At 40.8% G+C, this 27,481-nt stretch overlaps 1 protein-coding gene across 5 annotated transcripts in view; it reads left to right on the forward strand.

The window, feature by feature from the left end:
* Positions 1-27,481, forward strand: part of ST7 (suppression of tumorigenicity 7) — a 134,685-nt gene that overhangs the window by 95,089 nt on the left and 12,115 nt on the right. For 3 of the 5 annotated variants that reach the window (XM_089672089.1, XM_089672091.1, XM_089672092.1), the window contains 7 exons: positions 1,157-1,254; positions 3,682-3,796; positions 4,836-4,908; positions 7,890-7,992; positions 8,609-8,759; positions 20,373-20,465; positions 26,985-27,124. In XM_089672089.1, the coding sequence (XP_089528215.1) occupies positions 1,157-1,254; positions 3,682-3,796; positions 4,836-4,908; positions 7,890-7,992; positions 8,609-8,759; positions 20,373-20,465; positions 26,985-27,124 (773 nt within the window). The remainder of the gene's footprint in view (positions 1-1,156; positions 1,255-3,681; positions 3,797-4,835; positions 4,909-7,889; positions 7,993-8,608; positions 8,760-20,372; positions 20,466-26,984; positions 27,125-27,481) is intronic. The other 2 variants (XM_089672090.1, XM_089672094.1) reach the window with 1 other exon arrangement.

The following is a 27,481-nucleotide window of genomic DNA, read 5'->3' on the forward strand; positions in this document are numbered from 1 at the left end:
TTGCAGAAGCAGTCCAACTCCTCCAGGATAGAACATCAATACGTGCCATTGCCAGAAGGTTTGCTGTGTCTCAAGAGCGTGGAGAAAATTTCAAGGGAAAAGCAGTTACTGTAGGAGAGCTGGACAGAGCTGTAGAAGGTCCTTAACCGATCAGCAGGACTGGTATCTGCTCCTTTGTGCATGGAGGAACAGGATGAGCACTGCCAGAGCCCTACAAAATGATCTCCAGCAGGCCACTGGTGTGAATGTCTCTGACCAAACAATCAGAAACAGACTTCATGAGGGTGGCCTGAGGGCCCGACGTCCTCTAGTGGGTCCTGTGCTCACTGCCCAGCACCATAGAGCTTGATGGCATTTGCCACTGAACACCAGAATTGGCCGGTCCGCCTCTGGTGCCCTGTGCTTTTCACAAATGAGAGCAGGTTCACCCTGAGCACATGTGACAGACGTGAAAGGGTCTGGAGAAGCCATGGAGAATGTTGTGCTACCTGTAACATCATTCATCCTGGCCATTTTGGTGGTGGGTCAGTGATGGTCTGGGGAGGCATATCCATGGCCTGACACACAGACCTCTACAGGCTAGACAATGGCACCCTAACTGCTATTAGGTATCAGAATGAAATCCTTGGACCTATCAGTTCCTGGAGGATGAAGGAACTTGATACCTTTTGAATGGCCCCCACGCTCGCCTGACCTAAATCCAATAGAACACCTCTGGGATATCATGTTTCAGTCTATCCTATGCAGCCAGGTTGCACCTCAGTCTGTCCAGGAGCTCAGTGATGATCTGGTCCAGATCTGGGAGGAAAAACCCCAGGACACCATCCGTCATCTCATTAGGAGCATGCCCCGATGTTGTCAGGCATGCATACAAGCACATGGGGGCCATACAAACTACTGAGTACCATTTTGAGTTGCTGCAATGAAATTTCAGAAAAATGGACTAGCTTGCTTCATCATCTTTTCACTTTGATTTTCGGGGTATCTTTGAATTTAGTCTTCTGTAGGTTGATTATTTTCATTGTACTTTTCCCCATTGAGATCTGATGTGTTTTCAAAGTATTCCTTTAATTTTTTTGAGGTGTGTGTGTGTCTCATCATAGAATATATTATATTACTATGTATGTGTGGCTTCTAACCATGCTATACCTTTCAGGGCGGGACACAAATGTACTTGTGTACATTAAAAGAAGATTAGCAATGTGTGCAAGAAAGCTGGGCAGAACAAGGGAAGCAGTAAAGATGATGAGGGATGTAAGTGGTTTTCTTGATTTACCCTTGTAATGTCTCCTTGTTGACATACACCTGTAATCTCTGCATTGGAAGCTACTTTACATGCTGAAACATTTTTTGTTATTAGCGATGAACCTTGGGTTCAGGTTGAACATGATTTCTACCCGAACTCAGCATGTCCTCCGTTCGATGAATAAACTGTCCATATTTGCTTACTCCCATCGCAAGTGACAGATCTCTGCATGCTTCTGTGATGCTGGGTGATGTCATTCACCAAATATGGTCCGTGACATCACCCAGAATCCCTGGCCCACTTATTTACAAACAAGCTGATGGGGAAATGTCCTTTAGCAATAGGAACTTCCACTGAAAGACATCCCCTGGTTTGTTGACAAACACCATTTGGCAGTGTTTACCGCTGCTAAACGACAGATCCCTGGCCAAAAACCATTAAGTTACTTTTAAAGGGGTACATTGTACTGCCCTGCAGCTTCATGTGCAGGTTTAAAGAGTAAACGTATAACTGATATGTGCCTGCTGTATCATGTACTTGTATGAAAAAGTTTCCTGCTCTCTTTGTATTGCTTCCTTTGTGTGAAATCCCTGGTTTTCCTGCCAGTCTCTCTGCTCTCCTAATAAAAACTGACTATACCAGGCATGAAAGCAAAGTAGCACAGTATGGTCAGTTCTCTAGCTGTGCTGGCAAGTTAGCCTGCTCTCCTCCAATTATCAGACACCCCCCCCCCCCCCCCCTAGTGTACTGCTGTTTTTCCTCTCCCAGCTCTCTGTTCTCAGCTGCATCAGGAGCTTAGAGAGTATGTGATAACTTAGAAAACAGGGGAAAATGGTATTTATAATGTGGTGGTTTTTTTATATCTCTACACAAATATTTTGCCTTTTACTTTAAGGCATCCCCAAAGCATGTTATTTAAAGCCAAACTCCAGGAGTTATTTGAGAAGGTAAAAACATATTGTGGGCCAGTGTGGCTAAAACACATTCTGCATTTCCCACATCACTATGGCTGCTGGGAACTCCACAATACACCGTAGTAGCATTTGCTACTAATGTTTGAAGTGTTGTAATTCATGTTTGTTATATGCTCTCTTTCAATATTTCTTTTACATAAATCTGCTCCCCAGAGTTAAATAGACACAAATCTGAATGTGCTCTGATCATGCAAAAACTGTACATAAAGTGCTGGTGCCATGCTAATTATACCATTAGTCACTTAATTTTAATAAGCGGACATTTACCCTCTTTAGGTAATTTTTTTCTTTATTATTTTTGCATCGGATATTAGCCTCACACTTTTGGTTTCTCGCCTAGACGAGAATGATGTCCCCTCCCCCTTCCCAGAGCCCATATGCAGCGGCGTGTCATCAAGGGGCCAGGTGCAAGAACCTGGAAAATATACCCGGCCCCTGATGATGGCATAGAAGATGATGGTGCCGGAACTGCCATTCAGTAGTGGAGTGACAGGTTTTAGCTGACAATGCTGGATTCGCTGGGAATGTGATTATATTTTTTGAGGACAACCAGGTAATAGCTACAGGTGAAAGGAAGAGTGAAGTTCCTCTTTGAGTTCACATAGTGTTACTGCAAAGACATGTCAGTTACCAAAATGCTCCCAATGTGTGCAGAGATAAGTAAGACTGTAATTCTATTAAATCTACACAGAATAGAAAGAGAAGGAATACAGTAAGATCAACACCAGTTAAAACCAATAAAATCCCAGCACACCAAAACTCCTAGTGCAACAGAAATTTGCAGTCAGTTGCAACACATTCCTGCAATTTTAGGTGCTTGATGTCACAGAAAACATTTTGTAGACTTTTTTTCAGCAATGTCTAGAGCAAACTCAAATTCTAATGATTATGCTATTTTACCATATTGATTTTTTCTTCTACAAAAGATTTTTTGGTTTGCACAAGTACCATTGTTGACAGAATAGAACACAGTACACTTTTCTGAGACTGCAATGATATGCAGGGCTGGCATGGCAGAAATATACCTGTTTAACTATTGTTCAAAACTTCCTGCGTGTTGCCGTGGTCTTTTCTTTTCTCTGTCAAAGTGTGGGTGTCCATGGACATTCTATAATATATGTGGGGATTAAGAGTAGAGTATTGTAGAGTAACATGGGTTAGAAGTGAACATTGCTTTGGGTGCTGTACTTCTATTTACATGAGTGGTGTATATATGTTAGCACTATTAGGGAAAAGTATTGAAAATCATAAGCAGAGACCTAGAGAATAGGGTGCCCTGGAAAAGCCAACAATATTAAAAAGTATTGTACTATTTATTTTAAACTACTATTTCAGAAGTACTGTATATTGCTCAAATGGGCTGCTATATGATGGTGATATGATCTGCAAAGTAACTTTCCTGTGTACAATGTAAGCAAGCATTCATTCTAAAATATCTGGGCTCTGTTTGATTTCTTCCAGTTAATGAAGGAGTTCCCACTGCTGAGCATGTTCAATATTCATGAGAACCTATTAGAAGCTCTGCTGGAGCTCCAGGCATACGCAGATGTGCAAGCAGTTTTAGCAAAGTATGATGGTAAGTTCAATTCTTGTACTTCAATTCATTTTCCTTATCCCTAATAAATGTATGATTTTTCAGGCTTTTAATGTAAGATTTCTTGCTAGGCACCATGTTTAGAATCTTTTACGGGAACTGAACTCTGAACGATGTACCCCCCCAAAAAAAAGAGCAGACAAAGGGCTACTCACTAGTAGAATCCCTGCAGCTGCTTATACGTACCTTTCCATTCTGTTTTCCCAGCACAATTGCTCCTGGAAGTGAGGAGAAGTAGTGCAGCGTAAGCTCCACTCTCCTTATCCTCATGTGATAGTGTTGGGTGGCTCAGTGGTCAAGCACCTGTGCTATCACATGGGAGGAAAGGGATTTACATACTTTCCCATAACAGAAAGTACTAAGTATGCAACTTTGCTTTCCCAAGCGAATGGAGCAGCGGGGGAGCTAAGGAAAGGTGGGTATAGCATCTGTGGGGTCACCAATAAATTCAGAGCTGTTGCTCTGCCCTGCATGGGTAAAGCACGTAAGAATCTGTGCCAAAATGTCAAAGCATTATACACCAATTTCATAATCCTCAGTCTCTGTCCCAGAAAACTTGCAATCCACACTGGTTCCACTTGCTGGAATCTAACTAGATAATTGTTGATTTTCTTTTTCTTTTGTGGAAAAATGCAGAGCACTGTTTAGGTACCCAAAGGAAATATCCCTTATCCAACATTTTTGGGGTCGCAAAGAATGAACAAGGCTACATGTGGCCAAAAAAATGTTGACATGCTGGCCTCAAGCACTTTCAATGATTATCTGTTTTTCTTCTGCATTTTTTGCTATTATCACATTAGTAGACTTCTCATTAAATTGTCCTAGATCTAGCACTTTTATTGCTATATTGCATTTTTATGGTCTTTATAACTTCAAAATTTTTCTCCTATTGGAATAAATTGACAAGTTTGTATTTAAAATTTTGTGTTAGAAGACTTTGAACCACTGAAAGCTTGTTACTTGTTTTGTTCTGCAATTGAACTACCCTTTCCATATTAGTAGTGTCTTCTTATCTCCACAGATATCAGTTTACCAAAATCTGCCACAATATGTTACACAGCTGCACTACTCAAAGCAAGAGCAGTATCAGACAAGTGAGTACTCTCACAATGCCAGTGCTTCAACTATGACGAGCCAATATAATATCCACAAAAGGTTCTCCTGTAAGGCCCCATTCACATCTGAGCCGTAGCAGTGTTGTGCATTTTTTCACGCATTTTGTTGCGTATTTGTATGCGTGTTTGTGAACGTTTTGTGATTTGTTCTGGCATTTTTGGGGCTTTTTGAGTTCTGACGTTTTTGTATTAGCCAATAGAGAAAAATTGCAACTAAATGCGCTAAAGTGCATGAAAACACACAATTTGCACGTTTCTATGTATTTCAGTGGGAATGAAAACATGCCAAAAACACATTAGTCTACAAGAATGGAGCTGCAATAGTAGCTCCAAAACATTTTTGAGCTTCAGGCATTCTGCTTCAGGTGACTTAGAGTGGAGATGTGAACCATCTCCATAGAGGAGTAATATTTTTTTTTTTCTCCCTGAGCGTTTTGGAGCTTTGAGCTACAAAACACTCAGGTGTGAGTGGGGCCTAAAAGTGTAAAGTTTTTACATTCTTAAAATTGCAATATTGCTAGGCTGACCTTGTCCACTTTGTAGTATTGGTTTATGCACTGCTCAAAAAAATGAAAGGAACACTTTGAAAACACATCAGATCCTAATGAGGAAAAATATCATGCTGGATATCTATACTGATATGGACTGGGTAATGTGTTAGGAACATAAGGCTGCCCCATGATTTGATGGAAATGAAAATTATCAACCTACAGAGGACTGAATTCAAAGATACCCCGAAAATCAAAGTGAAAAAATGATGCAGCAGGCTAGTCCATTTTGCTGAGATTTCGTTGCAGCAACTCAAAATGGTACTCAGTAGTATGTATGGCCTCCACGTGCTTGTATGCATGCCTGACAATGTCGGGGCATGCTCCTAATGAGATGATGGATGGTGTCCTGGGGTATTTCCTCCCAGATCTGGAACAGGGCATCACTGAGCTCCTGGACAATCTGAGGTGCAACCTGGCGGCGTCGGATGGACTGAAACATGTTATCCCAGAGAGAGGAGTTCTACTGCATTTAGGTCAGGCGAGTGTGGGGGCCATTCAGTAGTATCAAGTTCCTTCATCCTCCAGGAACTGCCTGCATACTCTTGCCACATGAGGCCGGGCATTATCCTGCAGCAGGAGGAACCTAGCAGGGAATCGAGCAGTCTGTTTCTGTTTGTTTGGTCAGAGACATTCACACCAGTGGCCTGCTAGAAGTCATTTTGAAGGGCTCTGGCAGTGCTCATCCTCTTCCTCCTTGCACAAAGGAGCAGATACCAGTCCTGCTGATGGGTCAAGGACCTTCTACGGCCCTGTCCAGCTCTCCTATAGTAACTGCCTGTCTCCTGGAATCTCCTCCATGTTCTTGAGACTGTGCTGGGAGACACAGCAAACCTTTTGGCAATTGCACATATTGATGTGCCATCCTGGAGGAGTTGGACTGCCTGTGCAACCTCTGTAGGGTCCAGGTATCGCGTCATGCTGCCAATAGTGACACTGACCCTAGCCAAATGCTAAACTAGTGAAAAACAGTCAGAAAAGTTAACTAGGGAAAAAAATGTCAGTGGCTTTCACCTGTAAAACCATTCCTGTTTTGGGGGTCCTCTCATTGTTGCCCATTTAGTGGACCTGTTGTTAACTTCATTAACACCAAAGCAGCTAAAACTGATAACAACCCCCTCTGCTACTTAACTGACCAGATCAGTATCCCAGGAGTTTAATTGAGTTGATGCTATACTTTGATTAAAAAGTGGTCATTTAATTTTTGTTGAGCAGTGTAGTATCTGAATTGTATTCTGCCTAATGATCCAACCTTTTACAAGTACACTTTGGTGCTTTAACCCTGTATCAGCTTAGATAGTATATCCTCTGCAGATCCATGCACACTGCAAGTAGATGCTATCCAAGGGAATATTAGGAAGCACAGCAGTCATGTCATATTAGGATAGCAACCTTATGTGAACTGCGTTCCTTCATTTTTCCAGCATTTCTCATGTTGTGAAATGCCTGCCAGCTTACAGTTTAAATGACACATTATTTAAGAAAGTGTCAAAAGAATGGTGTACGTTTATAACTATAAGGCAGCTAGGGAAGGGGGGGGGGCATGTTTGCTGATATTCCTATTTTGCCCAGTAAGGGTAAAGTGATAATGGTTTTTTAAAGCCTCATTCCCATGGCTGTAGTGAAAAAAACAAACAAATTTACAAGCGGTTTTTATTTTTGGATCGGAATCCATTGTACTGTTTTTATAGGAAACATTCACAGTAACGTAAACATGAATGGTGTTTGGATCCGTAATACAGAATCCAAAAATCTGCATCTGACGACATGCGTATACATTTACCATGTATTCTGGAAATTTAAAAAGGAAAAACAGGATGATATTGTGCATTTAAAACATTTCTAAATGCAAGCAAGCTGGAGATAGTCTGTAGTAAGGATACAACCTACATAGGTGATAGCCTAATTAGACTGCATGGTGTTTAATATATGCTATCTTTAAAAAATAAGTAATTTTTTTCTTTTCATTTTTTTTTGTCCTGTAGATCGACCAGTACCTGCAACATCTTTCCTCCCTACACAGCGACTCCAGCTTGGGAGGGCAGGGCAATGGTTCTCACAGCTTTCCCTGTGGTGTCTGCCTGCCAAGTACAGCTCTGGAGTTTGCCGTGAGGTGAGAAAGAGATTGCATGGTCTGGTTCATTTCAAGTATAGTAGAATAGATCCAGTGTCACCAGTTACATGGAGCATATGCTGGAATGGCAGAGTATAGGGGCCCTCATATATGTGAAGACTGTGTTTCAATTTTTCTATGTCCCTTTTGAAAAGATAAACAAAGTTTAGTACAGATTAAACAGCTGCCGAGGCCAGATAATCCTTGTCTGCTTTATAGTGAACAATATTAAAGCCAAAAGTTAAACACTTTGTGTGATATGTCATTTAACACCTTTTTGTTGGTCTTGTCATTTACAGATTTTCTCCAGAAGCTGCATCTCGACGAGGGTTGAGCACAGCAGAAATGAACGCTGTAGAGGCTATTCACAGAGCAGTGGAGTTTAATCCACATGTGCCAAAAGTATGTCTGCCTGGTAATTCATTATGTCTTGACAGCAGATTGTTACAATTTATATTTTGATCGAAAACGCTGGTGCTGCAAAAGGTGTTTTTACACCCCACCCTTATAGATGTATCACATTATTACCAGGGAAGATAATTTATAACGCTGTATACTATATTATAGTCCCAGTTTTCCAGTTACTAGATAACGGTATACACCAAAATAAAGATTTGATTGTGCAGCCAACTCTCCCTGGGACATTTTCCCTATGGGGAATTCTCAGTATAATTTTCACTGGGGTTGCTCAAGGTCCCATTATCATGTAGAGCGCTGTAATTTGTTTAGTTGTGCGTATTATAGGTTAGGCCTATACACACTAGAGTGTATCCTTGTATCCTGTGGTGCATCTCTGCTGCACCTGCAACTTTGGGAGTAGAACTTTGTGTAAAATATAGATAGTGTCGCAATAAAACCCTATAAAGACCGCCACCAACCAGTAGAAGGGTTATCCGCTCTGAAAAGATCCTCCAATATAAAATCAACGATATGGTCTTCAACAATGGAAGGCAAGGTTTAGATTCATATCATTTAAAATTTGCAGGTATTAATGTCTACTTTTACTTTTCTTTCACAGTATCTTCTTGAAATGAAGAGTTTAATATTACCCCCTGAACACATTCTGAAGAGAGGGGACAGTGAAGCAATAGCATATGCTTTCTTTCACCTTCAGCACTGGAAAAGGGTAGAGGGAGCCTTAAACCTCTTACATTGTACGTGGGAAGGGAGTAAGTATTTTGCTTTTTCCTAGAACATATTGATTAGAGATTGTTGCAGCAATACTAGCATCTTCTGTCATCTGTTCTCTTTTATGTAAACACTATTGTACAGATGTCTTGTGTTATTACTAGATATACGGTATAATCTTTAACTTTGAAGAAAAATATACTTTTATTTGGTATTATTTCCTTGTGGAGCAACATTACTAGACCACTGACTGAGACACCCGCTGAACTCCATTGTTCCATAAAATGGTGCAGGATAGAATCCTTTTCCACCACTATTTGATTGTTTTATTGCTTAAAGGTATTATAAACCTTTCTGCCTGTACCGTGTGTTTTTCACCTGCATTGTGTACATTGATGTACATTGATCTTGTAGTTTTATGATGTCATTTGTTGCTGTGTATGCACAGCATATAGTAGATTAAATCGTATTCTTTTGTCAGAGGTTTCTGACCAGTTCTAATGTGCGACGTGGGGCATGGCACTGGACAGGTTAATACATGACCTCTGTGTGAAGAAACTACATATCCCACAGTCTCTGGGTCTTTCAGTCTACTGTTCTGCAGGTGAAAGCTACATAGTAATTGAATCTGACAGATACAAGCAGACAGAGCATTGAAGGGAAGAGATGGGGTTTTCATCACATTAACCCTTTTGCTGCCAGAGCCGTTTTTGCATTTTTTGCACACGTTTAAAAAATCATTTTAGGCCTGAAGATTACACAAAACCCCAAACATATATTTTATGAAAGCAGACACATAAGAGAATAAAATAGTGGTAGTTCCAATATTTTATGTCACACGATATATTATTGCAAAGGTTTAGGAAACAAAATTTCAGTAAAAATCACACTAAAGTGAATTTTAGGGCAAAAAACCTGCAATAAATTACCCAGATTTTTGGTAACATTTTTGGTTGTGCCGAATAAATAAATAGATAACCAACATGCCAAACCTTAAATTTGTGTGCGACTTTGAAATTGTGTTAAACTTCAATATCCTATATTTTCTATAGACAACACTTCAAAAGCTCCTATAGGACATCAGTTTAGTGTTACGGAGGAGGTCTAATGCTAGAATTGTTGCTACCACTCCAGTGTGTGTGGCAATATGCAACATGTGCATTACGTTTTCACGTGTGTATTTACGTTCGTATGTGCATATATGAGGGGGGGGGGGGGGCTTGGCTATAACTTTATTTTTTACAAGGAAAAAAATAAAAAATTTTTACCTAACTTTTTTTTTTCTTCCATCACATAGGGGGCACAAAGTCCCCTATGTGATCATTTTTTTTGTGTGACAGGTTCTCTTTATTGAGACATGCAGGGTCTAAAAGACCCTGCATGTCTCCTCTTTGATCCATTAGATGTATTGCAATGAAAACCACATTGCAATACATCTTTCCCCGGCTATTCTAGCCAGGAAAATGAAAGCCATGACCTAGAATTGATGTCATGGACTATGGGCAAGCGGAGCCCGGTTACATGGTGGGAGCACGCCCGCGTGGGGCTGTGGAAGCAATCGATGGCAGCAGGGCTGCCTGACTGCTTCCGCCTGACAGGGAGGAGTCTGCTGTCAGTTTTATACACAATCCAGGTGGCTGCAGCCACTGGATTATGCATAAATACCCCAGCTGTCAGGTCCATACAGCGTACAGACCGGGCAACGAAAGGGTTAATATACCCACATTTGTGATGCAACACAAAGGAAATGGTTAGGCGTGGACTGGATGCTGCATGATGTGTAAGTTGCCTGTCCCTTTAGCGAATAAGGAAAAGTTAGGGAAATGAATATATGGAAATAGGGAAATCATTCAATTATGACACTGCAAGTTGCAGCCACAACATGTGTGCACGTCATTAAAAGGTAAGGCAAAACAAATGACACATGGAATATAATTACACTGATGCCTAGTCAAAACAATGAAAACATTTGAAAGTTGCACAATGCCTTTAAAACTGGTGAACAAATGAAACCATGTTTGGCAGGTGCAGTCAGTGAAACCGTATTGTATAAAGTTGCCACCTATATGGTCAGTGCCATCATATAGCTAGCAAGTGTTGATCACATGTCTATTGAGGTGAAGCAATGTGACCTCTAGCCTGCTTCTGCAAGTGTCATGCCAACCGGAATTCGCACAGCATAATGTGCAGCATATCAGACTATCTTCTTTTTTTTTTTATTGATTTTTGAAAAGGTGAAATGTTGAACAGACTCCAGGTGAGCCAGCCTACACAGGAAGGTCACTTGTAGAAAGAACAAAAATGTAATATATTACAGCTTACCAATCATTAGATTTGGTGGCTGCAATTGTTTTCATTTTGTAGGGATTTTTCCCTTTGTTTTCACCTGTTGATCTGGGTAATAACATAGCTCCTGTATTAGAGTGCCTAATCTCTGGATGAAGGAGCAACAGGGGCACCTTTGGACAGCAGCATTGTCAGTCTGGTGGGACTGTAGTTTTAGATGTACTAGCAGATTTAGATACATTAACAAATTGAAGCCAAACTCCAGCTAACACTTTAATTGGTTACAACAAGTTTTTTTCCTTTTTGCAAAAAAGGTTTTATATAAATGAAAGCTGAGAATTGTAAGCACCCCTGTCAGTAGCAAATAGTTTGTCTCAATCCTCTAACTCTGTGGTGGTTAGCCTAAAAATTACATAGGGCCTTAAGTGTGGCCCCCCCACACTTCCAGAGAACGACACAACAGCAGCACCTTTCCGCACCTCAACACCCAAAAGTGTTGGTCCTACCTCATTTTTTGCAGCATAATGCAATTAACACTGAAGAAATTGGAGTACAGTAACCCCCAGCATTAGTGTCAGTGCAATAATATCTTCCAACACTGATGTCAGCAGATGCAATATGAACATTGGTGTCAGTGGACATTTTAATAATCCCCAGCACTGGTGTCAGTGGACACAATAATAACCCCCAGCAATCATGTTAGTTAGACTCCCAGCACTGGTGTCAGTACTGTTAACCCCCAATAAGCCCCTCTATTGCTGGTCATGGCAGTGAAAGTTAAAGGATAAGCACACCTTTGGCTGCAGCCGCTGCCCGATTCGCTGTGGAGCGCTGTGGTAATTCACTGAATTTTCCTGTCATTCTATGCTTTAAGGTAAAAAACCTTCTAGGTGTTGCTCCCCACACTCTGCCCACAGTAAGGCTCTTTCAGTGCTGGAACACAGAGAACATTCCAGTGCCTGACACCCTGTTGCCACTCTGCTTAGTATACAGTGTCTTAACAGTCTATGAGCTGCATGTAGAGGGCCAGCAGGCCATGTGCTGGGCACCAGGGCTCTAACTGCTACATCTGCAGAACAGCTTGTTTTGTTTTTTTTTGTTTTTTTTGAGAACTAGGCTTTTTGGCTGGATCACCAGGTGAAAATAAAAGAAAACTAATGCAGCCATCATATCTACTGGTAAACTGCAAAATTATATATAGCAATATATGCTTCTGGGTTTATTATCACTTTAAGTCAAGGCAATAAAATAATTTGTTTATGTATGCGTTTGAACATAGGGAACAGTCTATTTAATTTAAATCATTTGTCAGTCAGTGTGTGAATCTTGAACTCAGGACGTGGCATGCATAGCATAAGAGCAATAACTTGTTCCAGAATGTTTTATTTTGTTTGGCTGAGATTCATTGTGATGCTTGCTTTAACTTCTAGTTCCACAATTTTACAACTCATCGCACAGTAGAACAAAGAACAATGATGTGCAGTAACACAAACAGTGTTGTGTAGGCAGACCAGTGAAAGATGATGGTTTGGGTTGCTATAGATTACTGCAGCTTAGCACATTGCTTCTGCTTTTCCTAAATAAATAAATGGCATGTTATTTAACATGGAATAGCAGAGTCTGCACCAAAAATCTTTTTCAGGTGACAAGGATTTTATTTTTTAGCAAGAAATTGGAGACATTAAATGTAGTACTAAAATCCAACATTTGGTGGCAGTGCCAAATCTTTCAATGGTGAAATATAAAAAAAAATACATGCAGTAATAGAATTTAAACACTTGATGGCAGACTCATATCTTTCCAAGGCACAGCATAATGCTTCAACGGACAGAGAAACACTGCTGCTGTATTCTAGTGTCTCAAGCTGTTTTCCTGTATATTTAGTAGAGTAGAAAATCATGTTTATTATTTGTAATCCTAAGAAACCTTTATTGAGAGAACTGCGTAATTTGTTATTGCTGAAGTTCTCCTGACAGTACTATATCCTTGGTTTTCAGGCTGATCCTCTGACTTCAGCACTGTGCATCATGGTTATCGGGTGTCCTCAATTCACTTGTTGTATTAGTGTAGTTGATAAATGAGTCACCCTATACAAACAAATCCTCATGGCCTCCGGGTAACTTGCATTTTTACTAAGAGGTCAGCATATGGTGATTAGTTCAGGTGTCCTTTAAACTCTAACACCATGAAAAACTGACTTGTGTGCTTGCTGGCAAGTCAACTAATGTTCTGGTTTTTATGTCTCCTGGGGAAACCTATTTCTACATAGAAATCCTTCATGTAAACTTTAAAACACAAACATTGTTTGGCACTGCAAATTAGCAAGGAGAGCATGTGTAATGAGAAAATATAACTGTTCCCATGTACATATATAATTACAAACTATATGCAGAATTTTAAGTGACACTAAACTCTGGTTTAAAAAAAAAAAATAAATTATTTGATTATATATTAACTCAAAAAAGTATTTCAATCAGCCTCCTCCAAATTCCTTTTTTTTTTTTCACTGTGATCTGACGGCTTGTTAAAGGGTGTACTACATTCATTTTTCATGATCCCATTGTATGTAGGAGCGTAGCCACCCTCTCCTGCTCCCTCCCAAGAAAGGATTTGTAGTGTGCATAGAGAAGTGCACATGACCGCTTGTTCAAAACAAATAGAAGCAAGAGGGAAAAGGAGACGTTCAGTAACACACAAAGGATGTTTTAGAGGCAGAAAACAAAGAAACAATTTCATGAAAAATAGATTACAGGGCCGTTAAAGTAATAAATAACAAACATGTTTATACTTACCTGCTCTGTGTAATGGAATTGCACAGATTGGTCCTGAACCTCTTCTTCTCAGGTCCCCTGTCAGTGCTCCTCAATCCTCCTCTTTGTTCATTTGTGTGAGCTTGTTCCTGGGCCTCCCTGTCTTCACCTATTGAGCCAAACATTGGGACTCGACCCAGCTCCCCTGTCACTGGCTTTGATTGGCAGTAGAGTGCCTCAGCAAAGCCAGAGAAACCAGGAAGTGAGGGAAGACATGCACAGCGCTGGATTGAACAAGGGCTCAGGTAAGTATAAGGGGGGTGAGGGGGAGATTTTGATGCCAAAACACTTTTTATTTTAATGCAAGTAATGTATTAAGCTAAAAAATGTTTAGCCTTTGTAACCACTTGAAGGATATTGTGTGTCTCTCTGTAAAGCATACCTTCATTGAAAATTACTCTTCTCTGATTTCATTGTCCCTCCTCCAGCCTTGTCCGAAATAGCAGATTCTTTTTTTTTTTTTGGGTGGGGGTGGATACTTTTTCTTCATGGTCGCAGCCCCCTGGGATCAGGTCACACATTTCAGGAGGCTGCAGGATCGATCTCACTGTAGGCTGCAGCTTGCGCATGCGCAGTACGGGAGCTAGCTGGAAGATATCAGGGAGATGCAGTTGGCTTCCAAAAGCTAGATGGATAGAAGCCCTGTGGAGGATCTGCTACACAGAAGACAGTGCTAGACTCCAGGGGCTGGCAACTCCCCCCCCCCCCTTTTTTTTAAAGTTAGCAGCTATACAAACACTATAGCTGCTGAATTTTAATTTTCCAGTTTCCTGCTAAAACTCCTATTTAAGTAAAAAAAAAATCAGATTAAAAACATTATTTATGTAATCTTCAGCTGGTCTCTTTAACATTTGATTTAATAACACACCTTGAAATACCATACATACCTTTAAATGGCTTTGGTCTTTTTCCAAAAATGTTAATGATGTGTCGGTTTGGACAAAATGTCATATTCATTGTAAACATCTACCAAATACTTCACATTGTTATAATGTATCTGCTGAAGAGCATGTTCTATGTGTTATAACCACTTAAGAAAGCAGTTCCTGGTAATTTACTGTACTTTAATGGGGTATAGGGAATTGTATATTTAGATAATCAACAGGAACATGTTTTAGTTTGTAGAGTAGTGTTGGCAATCATGTTTCGTTGTATGGTACTGAAACTGCCTTGTTGGCCAATATGGACTCCATTGTGGACAGGTAGATTACAGTGGAGGAAGCTTAATAATGGCAATTCAGTCCCTGGTAACAAACACTTGAAGTACAGGACCTACCTTACTGGCCAGCACGGGCACTCTCTCCAACCCCTTTGAATGGCTATAGATATATAGGTACAACTTATGTAGGAAGATTTGTTTAATCTCTGTTTAAAGTACAGAATTTATGCTGCATGTCTTTCAGAAAGCAGGGAGCTGAATTTATAGTCACGCACAACTCGGGAAGAGCTAATTGGAGGGAAGGGACTCACAGTAACAGACCTGAGGATGTCAATCACAGGCTGTGTGCTGGAACTCCCTCCCTTGTTACCTTTTTATGTCTTGTGTCAGGAAAACTTGTCAGAAGTGATTCATGCTGATAGCAGTGGAACAAGACAGCAGAGAAAAATGAAACTTAGTGCTCTGGATTGCAACATGCACACACTATAGAGGCACATACTTTGTTCATATTTCATGTCAGAGATTTACAACCACGTTAAAGAATTTGAGAAATCCCTTAATTAGTAGGGGAAAAGAAAGTAAGAAAGAAAAATAAACCTCTTAATGCAAGAGATGTAAAGTGAGGGTAGAAGGAGACCTTGTGAAAAGGGAAAGGCACCCTTTTGAAGGGCATAGTCCTTCTGTAAGATGCCTTCAAGGTCTAATTTGATATGTTGAAAACAACTTGAGTGGGGAAGGAAGAATTCTCTGCAGACTAACCTAGATGTTCATAACCCAGGGCAATAATTAAGAATAAACCTGGGCTGAGACCAGGAAATGATTTTCTAATACCAAAAGGTATGGATCCATATGTTGAAGTGACAGTAGGTACAAACCGTAAATTTTCTTGATCGTGATGTGACATAGATTGAACTGTAAAAAGAGTTGAAAATGAAGTGCCACCCCAATGCTTAGAGGTCCAGATACAACTTTATTCCATTAAAGTCAGGAGTACAATTCAAAAAGTAGCCAACCCATTTCATGGGTCTAAGTTTCCACTTCATCAGGGATTGACTGGAAACAAAGTGAACTGGACCTACTATGGTATTTTTTCCAGTGTGAATTAAAAGCACAGGCCTAATCAGCAGCTTGTTTGGTGGCCTGTGCCTGTCAAGCCTTGTTGAAGGGGGCACTTAGACCCCCGAAATGCGTTGGCTGCTTAGAATAAAGTTGTATCTGCACCTCTTAGAAGTGGTGTGGTGCTTCAATTTCAACTTTTTTTTTTTTCATCACACTATAAGCCAAGGAGACTGGAGATCCTCTGTGGTATAGTCGCAGGAACCAGATCTTTTACACCAACATTAATACCTTAAGATAACAATACTAGTAAAATAAACTTACAGGTCCAGCACTATCTTTCCACTTTCCTCAACAATAAAATGAACTGTGTCAGGGAAGGAGGTACATATTCTCTACCTTAGCCAATAATGGTTATGTTGTCCAAGCTATTTTATAATTTCCAACATAGATTGAGAGATTGTTGAGCAGCATCTTGCCAGATAAAGAAATACCAAAATCTAGTGGTAAAGTTGCCTGACACTGGGTAACCTCCAGGAGAGCGCTGGGTTTTTTATTCCAATAATAATAATTAAATGTCTGGATAATTATATTTCTTAAAGGTGTATAATTATACTAACATCTTAAATCATTCTTATATAAGAAAAAAATGTAATATATCGCTACTGAAAAAAAATTTATTATACCCATATAATATACTGTAACTTATAAATAAACCAAGCACTAAGACAAGATCAAAAACAAAACAAAAAAAAAACATTCAGCGTCTTGCCTTATAAATCCTACATAGATTTCTTACAGCCATAAACAATATAATAACTGGCTGATTATCATGAATTTCCATGTGACGAACACACCAGCCAGTCTCCCCTTCTTTAAGACAATAATCTATTCAGAAATAATAAGATCGGAGCTAAATCCAGGGCTATCTGTGTTGGTAAATTAGCTTTTCTCTAGATAAAGTATGATTTATTTGTATTTTTAGTTCCCCCCAAGGTAGAGGAATAAGGGGGATAACCATTTTTAAAGCAGTTAGTTTGCAGGCTTGAAATAACACTTGAATAATAGGGACATATGCATTTTCTGGTAAAGTAGCTTCGTGCAACATGTTCAATAATCATATCCCTGGATCTTCTGCTAAAGTAACCTAAAAAAATTCATCTTATAGTAAGCAGGACCCCTTTCCAATCTGTATGAAGTTTAGGACATCTACACATCATGTGGATCAGAGAGGCAGGGTCAAGAGGTGGGGATTACTTAGAGAAGTAAGGTCCAGGGCCAGGCCAAGGATGGGGCAGAAGGGACAAGTGCCCTGGGTGCAGGGTTATGTCAGGGAAAAGGAGTGCACTGGAGCTAGCAGCTGCTTCAATGGCTGCTGGAGGGAGGAGTCCATGGAGCAAGGTGGTGATTGCTGCAGCCTTTTGCCAACAAGTGGAGGAGACACAAAAGCAATAATGTGTGTGCAATCACTGCCCCCTCTGCATTTCAGGCCTCTGCAGCCAGCTATATGAGTCCTATGGAGGGACAAAGCTGCAGGGAGCCTAGTGGCAGCATTCTTGGACGTTGATAACAGCATGGAGGAACTGAGCTGAGCCTCTGCCCTCTATTACTGTCACTGGAAGGAGAGAGGAAACCGCTTCACTGTTCTACAGCTGTTTATTATGTGGGTGACGTTATTGCAGCAGAGGAACGGCTACATCAAATTGACTGATAGTATGTGTTTTGAGGGGGGCTTGGATTGCAAGGAGGGGGTGTGGCAGAGAAATGTATTACACAGAGATAAGGAAAATAAAGACCATGGGAATCCATTTACACCAGCTGTGGTGGGACTGTGTTGGGCGGCGCAGTCCACTGTGTCCAGAGCAGTCCCACTGAACTTCCATTGCAAGACCAAGCAAATGTCTTGTCTCCGGAGTGGCCGATTCATACAGCTGCATTGAGGTGATGTGTGCTGAAAAAAGTACAGTGTTTCCGGAGCAGCACGGGCCAATGAGTGCCAACCGATCAAATTCTATGAAATGTCAGTGTGACATTTCAATAAAGTTTGTTTAAAAGAGAAAAGAGTGAACAGTGTTGTAGCCGGTATGCACTAGTCTGGCTGGACTGCACCGCACACCACTTCCTGCTTTGCAGTGCAGCGGCTGCTGTGAACTGCATCTCAACAAGAATTGCTCTTTTATTACTAATATAAGTTAACAATGGCTGACTTAAAGAAGCCTGACACAAAACAGGGAAGTTGACATTGCTGAGGTTTTATTCTGAAAATGCTAGTTGCTTGGTTGTTATGCTGACTGCATTGTTTCTGATTCAATGGAAGTATACAGATTGGGGCATCTGAATTTTCAGTCTTTCCTGATGTGCATGTTCTGGTCAGATGTTCAGAAAATATTAAAGATATAGTCAGCATAGCAGCCAGATAACTAGTATTTCCAGTAAGAGCTTGTCAGTAAAAGGGCTCATGGTTTTTTAATCAGAACCAACACTCCTAGCACACACATATGGCTATGCTAAGGTGGAGGGGTATTAGATAAAGTGTGGTCGCAGGTTGGACACCCCTGATCTAGATGCTTATACGTGGCAGAATTTGATTTGTTGGAATCTCATCTGTTCATAAAACTGTACAATTTCTTGATACAGTTTTGTACCAACAGGGTCTTTTTATATTTAAAGTGCAGAAAATACCTGTTGATCTAGCCAGAAATGCAGTGTTGTCACTTCCTGTGAGAGGAGAAAGCACAAACATCCCTATCATTCTTGTGTGAATTACTAGTCCCATCAATCCACCATGTAAATGAATTGAACAAATCCAGACAAATTTGAAGTCCAGCCTGTTTTGACACCCCTTGCAGCCCCCACAGATACAGTTAAGAAGTGAGTGTCAACACAAAGGGACACAAAGTGTGTTTTTTAACAGGGTTCCCAAGTGAGAATAAAGGGAAAAGGGTCTGAACAAAAATGAATACCGACATCTCATCTTAACACTGGCAAGCTGCAATATATCACATTTTGGTTTTTGGATTCCAGTACAACACACACACACACACACACTTTTTCTTTTGGGAGGGAGCAGGTACCTAGTTTAGACAGGTACCCACTCCCACTTCCGCTCGGATCGCCTTTTCTTTCACCCCCTCCCTCCCCACAGTCTTCTGGGACATGTCACGGGTCCCAGGAGACTGCAGGACCATTCATAAAGTTCAGCACAGCTCACCCATGCGAAACCGAAAGCAGCATAGCTGGTTTCCTACAGTTATACCAGGGCACCCAAAAGCTAGTGAAGAACTGATCTGGTGAGGATGGCGTTGACTCACTGGACCAGGTAAGTGTCCTTTTCTTAAAAGTCAGCAGCTACAGTGTGTGTTGCAGCTTTTTTTCCCCCAGAGTGTACATCCGCTTTAATGACATACATGCATATGGTGAAGGAAAATTTAGTGTTATCACTGAATATTTTTGTGCAGTTACAAAACTGCTTCTTGGTGATTTGTTCTTGAATACCATGTAGTGGCTTCCCTACCTCTACTGTATATGTAAAGTACTGAGTTTTGGAGCATGTGATGTAATAGGTTCCTTGAAGAGTGATAATGGTAGAAGCATGCCTCACATGAAAGTGTGTAAAACAGTGAAGCTTTGAAGGCCATGCATTGTGTAAGCTTGATCTTCTGTAATGTAGTGTCCTGCATATATGATATCCATTGTGACTTGGCACTGTTTATTTTCAGAATTATCCCATTTTGTACTGAATACGGCAGCTGTATATGATTATATCCAATACATGCTGTTTTATTCCCCACTAAATATATTTCAGACGCCTGTGATTTATGTATCAAAAATAAATGCCATGTGTTAGCATTTTCCCTATGAATCTGAATGACATTTTTTCAGAAATGTACTGTATCATCTATATCTACATGCTGAAACACATCTGATGACAAGTTATGTGGTAATGCGCACACCAGTGGTCAGACCTAGAACTGGTATTAGTTAAGATGCAACACAGAGGAGTCTTAACAATTTCTTGTCTCAGGGTGTTGGTTCACAATAAGGCTTCATATGTTACTCTGTACATATACTGTATAGATGGATGTACATTGTATTCCCTGGAGAAAATAAATTGAATGATATATGATTTCAGTGCCTATCAACACATTTCAGATAAGTTTTTTTCATACAAATATTTCCAAGATTCTGCACCAGTATAATAAAGAATACCATTTCATATTGTTAGACTAACATAGTTAGTTTATTCTTCTTCCACTGGTATACACATGTTGAAAATGAAGCTATTCTTAATATTTATTTTATGAACCTATTTCAGTATCCGTTTGCTGTGCTTTGTTTTCTAGCATTCAGAATGATTCCTTATCCACTGGAAAAAGGTCACCTTTTCTATCCATACCCCATCTGTACAGAGACTGCAGACAGAGAATTACTTCCATGTAAGTACCATTCAATATACACATGTATAAGGATGACATTGACAATGCACAGTGTTCAGCTATATATATGGATAATTATTCTAGCGTTCTAGAAAGAAAATGTGAGTGGCTCAGTAGAGACTCCATATGTGAAATTCACGGGTGCTGGTCCTGAAAGAAAGTGAATCTCTGCACTCCAGGCTGCAGCAAGTTTTTTGTTTATTTGTTTTTTTTTAAGCAGGGGTCACTTCTGATTTGCCCCTGCTGGTGGCTAAAATCCCCTAACTCCAGGAGCAACTCAATTATTAGTCTAGTGTCTCCTGGAAATCCTGTAAGTTGTTAGCTGACACTTCTGTAATATCTGACTGCTTATTGCCCTAGGTTATGTAACAGTTTCTGGATCCGTAACCCTTTGTCTTCACCTTGGGGGACTGTACCCGGACCCTACTGTTTGGGGCCAGCTTATAATGTTTGCCTTGGACACTGCAATCTTGCATTACATGTTCACCTTGGCATCTTGTTGCAGCATGTATGGTTAGCTAAAGCATGCTATACTGGTCCAGGGCCATGGTCTATCTCTATGGTTCCCAAACCCTGAAAATCTCCTTTGGGGTATACCCACCATGACGAGTGAAGCCTAGACCTCTAATGTGCCAAGCGATATGGATAAGGTATGACTGGATTTGCCTGTTTTTTCAGTTGTTCCTAGCTATAGACAACATACAGTGCTTTGCCTACAAGTGGCTATGTAGGCACAAGAATGGCAAGTTATTTACTTTTTTGTGTTACTTCTCATTGTACTTGTCTCTAATGCTTGTGGCAATGTAAGTAACTTTTGCTTGATTTTTAATTTGATGTTCTTTTCCCATCTAAATGTAGTCTCAACACGCCTCCTGGCTGATATAGATCTTGTTGGTATAACTGAAAGCATGAAAACCATGTTTGTTGCACCTTCTGCTACAAAGTCATAGCCAAGGAACATGGTCAATGCCTGGGTTATAGCAGCTCTTCTGGACATGCAACATGCCAACCTCATACCTTCCACATCCATTCTGTTAGTACTCCACTGGGCATCCATTCACATAGCAATGGCAGCTGGCCTACAGGATGCTCAAAACTCAACCCCCACCCCTCCCAAATTTAAGATGAAAGCTGTTCCCTTGTCCTGGAGCAATATCCTGTTATGTCACTGCCCCCTTCCTCTGACTTTAGCTCCCTCTCAGGAGCACAATATACAGCCTGGCTGACAAAAGCAGATTTTACTGCTACCATGTATGAATTCTTTCAGCAATCCTAGAACCTTGTTTTCTAAGGGCCAAAAATACTACACATATCCTCTACTCCCTATTACTGTTCCTTCAACCTCTTTGAGGATGAAACGGTCTAAAGCAATAGGGGTGCATTTACAGTAGCGGAAGCTGAACAGGATTTTTCAACACCTGCATTTTATGAGCCACAAGCTATGGCTCTTCGACAAATACTCTTCACGGTTTATGGACTGATTGGTTTGGTGGGAACTAGCCTTTGCATAGCAGCACAGCTTCCGCTGATTTTTCTCTATGGGCACTAAGAGGCTTGCAAAATCAAATAAGACATTTCTTATCCATGCACAAATGGAACATGCATTATATGAGGATTGGTGTAATTCTGAAAGAACATTCACTCCTCCTAAGATTTTTGCTGAAATATACCTTATGGAAAAGGAATTTCAAAAAATATGGGCTGTCCTAATGGTAGATCCTGCCCTTTCAGTCCTCAATAAACACCTTACAGTTCCATTTGTGAATGCTCTATATTTTAAAGAGTCTATAGAATGGCATTTGGAAGCTCTCTTAAAAAACCTCCTGTGCACTTTCAGGTCCAGCCCTACAGCTGGCAATTGCAACTGTGTCCATTTGCCAGATTACTGTTAACTGAACAAAACAGATGAATAGAAAATATGGGGGGGGAACGATTCACAGATTTTTATTTGAACCTTTTGACAGTCCACAAAACCAAATGGGGGCTTGTGCCCCATTCTAGACTTAAATTCTCTAAACAGGTATCTTCATATCCCAAATTCTGGATGGAATTGGTGTTCACAGTGGTACTTGCATCTCTTTTTTTCTCTATTGCGGACCCAGAGTATTCATGTCACGTGGTACTTGGACAACCACCTACTGAAGGATTTCTCCACCAAGACATTATTTGGAAGTGTCCAGAGGATTATGCAGTTCTTTCCAAATTATCTTATCCAGCCCTCGCACCATCTGAAGTACATGAGTCTAATCTTGGACACAGGCCAAGCTAGAATTTTCCTTTCACCGGAAAAAGATTACCTCTTTAAGGTCTCGCACGTGGGCCCTCAGATCCAAAAGGCATCTCTCCTTCAAGGTAGTCCCCTTTGCCCTGTTGCCTATTCCAGAAAACTCAACATCTTCACGTCATACAACAAAATGATCCACTCTCTGAAACATCCTATACATCTATCCAGCCATAAAATCCTCCCTGTGGCATGATAGATTTCCATTTATGCCCTGGAGTCTGCAAAATCATTCTTTCTTATGCCCTGGAAGGTGGTGACAACAGATGCCTGTCTTACTAGTTGCTGGGGAGTTAACTTCTTGACAACTGTCAATGGGACCTAGTTTTTAGTAGAGGCAGGACTACCCATCAACATTCGTATACTGAGAGATATTGAATAATCTCTACAACACTGGAACCCTCTTCTGCAAGGTCACCCAGTCAGGGTGCAGTAGGACAGTGCCTACATAAATCATCAGGGGGGCACCAGAAGTGAAGCTACTTTAATAGAAACAAAATTGTCCTCTCCTGGGTGGAAATTCACTTTCCATCTACTTTCTGTCATCCACATCCCTGGCATGGATAGTTGGCAGGTAGACTTCCTAAGCTACCAATGCATAGACCTGGGGGAATGGTCTCTGCACCCCAAGATCTTCCAGAATGTCTGTCAACAGTGGGGGAAACCAGATGGTGGAGATCCTGGCCTCCAGGTTCAACAAACAACTACACAGATATGTTACCATGACCAGGGATCCTCTAACCTTTGCAGTAGATTCCTTGGACTTTATTCAGGCTTATTTACACCTTCCCACCAATAAATACTCTCCCTTGACTGCTATGCAAAATAGATGCAGAAAGGGTCCCAGTGATCCTTATAGCAAGCAACTTAGCCAAGAATAATTGTGGAACACAGACATACTCGGATTCCTGGTGGATGAACCTTGGCCTGTTCCAAACAGACTAGATTTGCTGATGCAAGGCCCCTTATTTTACGCTGTTTCTCAGTCTCTTTAGTGGCATGGCTGTTGAAACCTAGGTCCTGAAGGATAGGGGTATATCTGATTCAGTCATTTCTACCTTACAGACATCTGAGTCTCAGGGAATACTCTGTTGTTTGCTTCTTGGCCTTTTTCCAAGCTAGTCTTGATCAGCGTACCCTTAACCTCCCTAGCGGTATGATTATTTCAGATTTTTGGTGCTGAAAGCTGTACCATTATTTTGCATGGAAATATGTATTTATTGTAGGCTTTAATTTTTAGGAATAACTCACTGAAATCTGTCTGAACAAGATTCTAAATCATACATTTAATTCAGTAATATAATCAAACCAAAAACACTGAAATTTGAAATATAGCGCCAAGTTCGCACATCGCTGAGCAAAGTCGCAAAATTGTTTTCAGTATCTGATGACGAATTTCTCCACGAATCATCACTCAATTCTGCAAGTGGTTCTGATTTACTATCGCTGTTCTCTAGCTGATCTAAACCCGCTTTTGACCTAAAGGGACACTTTTTGGACGCCATGGACTTTTCTAAGTTTCCAGGCAGAAAGAACAATCAAAATGCAGACAGGGGACAGGACAGAGCACTAGGAACAAAATGTATGTGAAATGGGTTGAAACAGCAATGTTTTACTATGTAAAATCGTTTTGAAAAAAATGACATTTTTTTAAAATTTTCAAATTTCCCGCCGCCGACGGTGCCCGTACGTCCCGACGTCACAGGGACCGGAACATAGGAGGCGGATGCCGGCATCCGCCGGAGGAGATGGCCGGGGACACTGCAGGGGACACATCGTGGGAGCCAAGGACAAGGTAAGTGCTGCAGGGACTCCCTATGCAGCGCCGCATGGTAAGCCCGAGTGTAGCTCGGGGTTACCGCTTTTGGTACAGACATTTTACCCCGAGCTACACTCGGGAATACCGTTAGGGAGGTTAAGGGACAGGTTTCTGCCTTACCTTTACAATAATTAAGATGTTTCTTCAAGAAATAGCTTATATAGCCCCACTGAATTTGACCTCTTGTGTCACCCTGGGATCTGAACCTGGTGCTCTCTGTACTACAGAGACCCCTCTTTGAGTCAGTTCCCCTCAGGAGACCTTCTTAGTGGCTAATATGCCTTTGGAAGGTGACTTTTTGAGCTAGCAGCCAGCCTTTCTTGTAAGGAACGTTTTTGGTTTTGCTTAGGAACTTCAGACAGAGACCTTCTTTTCTACCCAAGGCAGTATCCACTTTCCACCCCTCTGTCCCACTCCAAAAAACGCCAAGGAGATTTGTCTAGGTCATAGCTCTCAGTGTCTACCTGGCAGTCATGGATTCTATTGCAAATCTAATTTTTTTTCCTCCTGACATGCTTTTGTAGAGGACATCCTGGCTCTTGCTCCACCATTGCCAGGTGGATCAGACAACTTATTTCCAGGGCCTGTGCCCTTAGGGAAAGAGTTCTTCCTTTTCCGATCAGAGCTCATTCCACCAGATCTTTTTGTGTCTCTTGTGCTTTCCAGCATTGTATCCCATATTGGCAAGGCTGCCACCTGGTTCTCTGTTCACACATTCTCCAGGTTTTACTAGGTGGGTGTTAGGGCTTCAGCTGATGCAAGCTTTGGTGCTTCAATCTGTAATCTTAATATTTTTGGGGATTTTGTAAGGCCCCTTTTCACACAAAGGGTCTGATCAGGTCCGCCTATCATTTTTTCAGGTGGACCTGATCTGACCATTCACCTCTGTGGACTAACGGGTGTAAATGGACTTGCTGATCTGCTGAAAAAAAAGGGAAAGAAAAAAACTAAGCAGAGTCCGTTTACATGTGCTGGTACTTAGAGCATCTGCCTGCTCTGATCCACAGGGGATCAGCAGACAGATGCCCTGCTGATCATAACGGAGTCCATCCCATTTGAAAGGGCCTAACTCTTGCACTTTGTTAGCCTGTTGGCAGTTCTGTTTGCTATATTGTTGACACCTCTCAGCTTATTGCTTGGAACATTCCATGGTTTATGAATAAAAGCCCTGTGTCCTGTACTTCGCGATTAAGATAAGGAATTTACAGGTAAGTGAAAATTCCCTTTATATTGGAATACAGACCCTTCCCTCTGTTCCTGTGGTCATTCCTTAGTGATTGCTACAAACTTGAGTCTCACAGACTGTGCAGGATTATATGGGCATGCACTAAGGGTGGTCCTAGCAAAGCTTATGACCGTGTCCGGTCACCTGGAAGGTAGCCTGCGTAAAACCCATGATCTATACAAGCCTTGTGTCCTGTATGGGTTGCCAATTAATTAGCTTTGTCTTAATATTTTTTTTTAATCATCATTACAAACTTTATGTGCAAAATATTAAAGCGATGCAGTGAAATATTTAAAGTCATTGTAAACCCTCACCTTGTAAAACAACCCGTTCAGATTAAAATAGAAATGAAAGCCAAAACGTGTGTATATTCATAAAAACATTATAAATACCCTTTTCCACCACTTTTTTTTTATAAGTTATTCCATTTTCTCTGTTCTCAGCTGCATAAGAGCTAGGGGAGGAGAAACAGCAGCACACTGATCTTCACAGTGAATAGCTTTGCAGAGACAATGTGTTAGGACAAGTCTGATCAATGGGGTAGAGCACACTGAGTTCCCAGCACAGCTAGAGAACTGACCATGGTGTGCTCTCCTGGTCAGTTTGTAATATGAAAGCAGAGGGACTGGCAGGAACACCAGGGATTTCACACAAAGGAAGCAATACAAAGAGAACAGGATACTTTTTCATTCAAGTACGTGGTACAGCAGGCACATAAAAGGAATATTAAATGCTGGGTTTAAATTTTCTTTAAAACCGTAAAGTAAGCCTCAAGTGTGAATGGACACCAGTAGGAAGAGCTTTCTCTGAGAGTCATCATGATTCAGGTGGTTTACATAAGGGTGGAGCCTAGACATGCCCTCATCCCTATCAGTGGTTCCTGCACTGCATTGTGGGATACAGCAAGCATGTCAAAGTGTCCACTATTAAAATAGCCTACATTATCATACACATTTGTGTGTGGGGTAGAATATGAAATGTCGAAAACACAAGTGATGGACTATGCACATCACGTTCCTTTCCTCTTTCAAACATTCTGTGTTTTTAGAGCATTGACTAGGTAATATTAGGTGCGATATCCTACCAGAAATGTTTGCCTCACATCACACTGCTCAAGTTCCAAACAGTTATTGCTTTTGAATGATATTTTAATTTATTAAAAAACGTAACCCTCTAAATCCTTCTTTGTTTTAGCATTTCATGAAGTTTCAGTCTATCCAAAGAAAGAACTTCCTTTCTTCATACTCTTCACAGCGGGCCTATGCTCTTTCACAGCCATGCTGGCTCTTCTCACACATCAGTTCCCAGAGCTCATGGGAGTTTTTGCAAAAGCTGTAAGTATTTCTCACCTTGATGTTGGCGTACCACAATCTGTTATTATGTGTTTTTGTTTATTTAAATTTAGTGCTTGGTGACATTTTGGTATGTTATATCACCTGCATACATAAAAGCATAATTTGTGGTTTAAGAATTCTCAACATTTGATTAAAGATTTTAAGAAGTAGTTTCCAGTGTGTCCTACTACATTTTGAATGTCACCCCAACACTCATCAGGTTTTTTTAGTGCATTAAGGCACCCTGCAAGCCCACTAAAATAATAGGAGTTGCCCTAATACACATGTGAATGAGGCAAAAAAAAAATAAAGGAACACTTTGAAAACACATCAGATCTCGATGGGGTAAAATATGGA

Source organism: Staurois parvus, unplaced genomic scaffold (assembly GCF_062004578.1).
Source record: "Staurois parvus isolate SC_StPar_1 unplaced genomic scaffold, SC_StPar_1.0 ptg000120l, whole genome shotgun sequence".
Taxonomy (NCBI): domain Eukaryota; kingdom Metazoa; phylum Chordata; class Amphibia; order Anura; family Ranidae; genus Staurois; species Staurois parvus.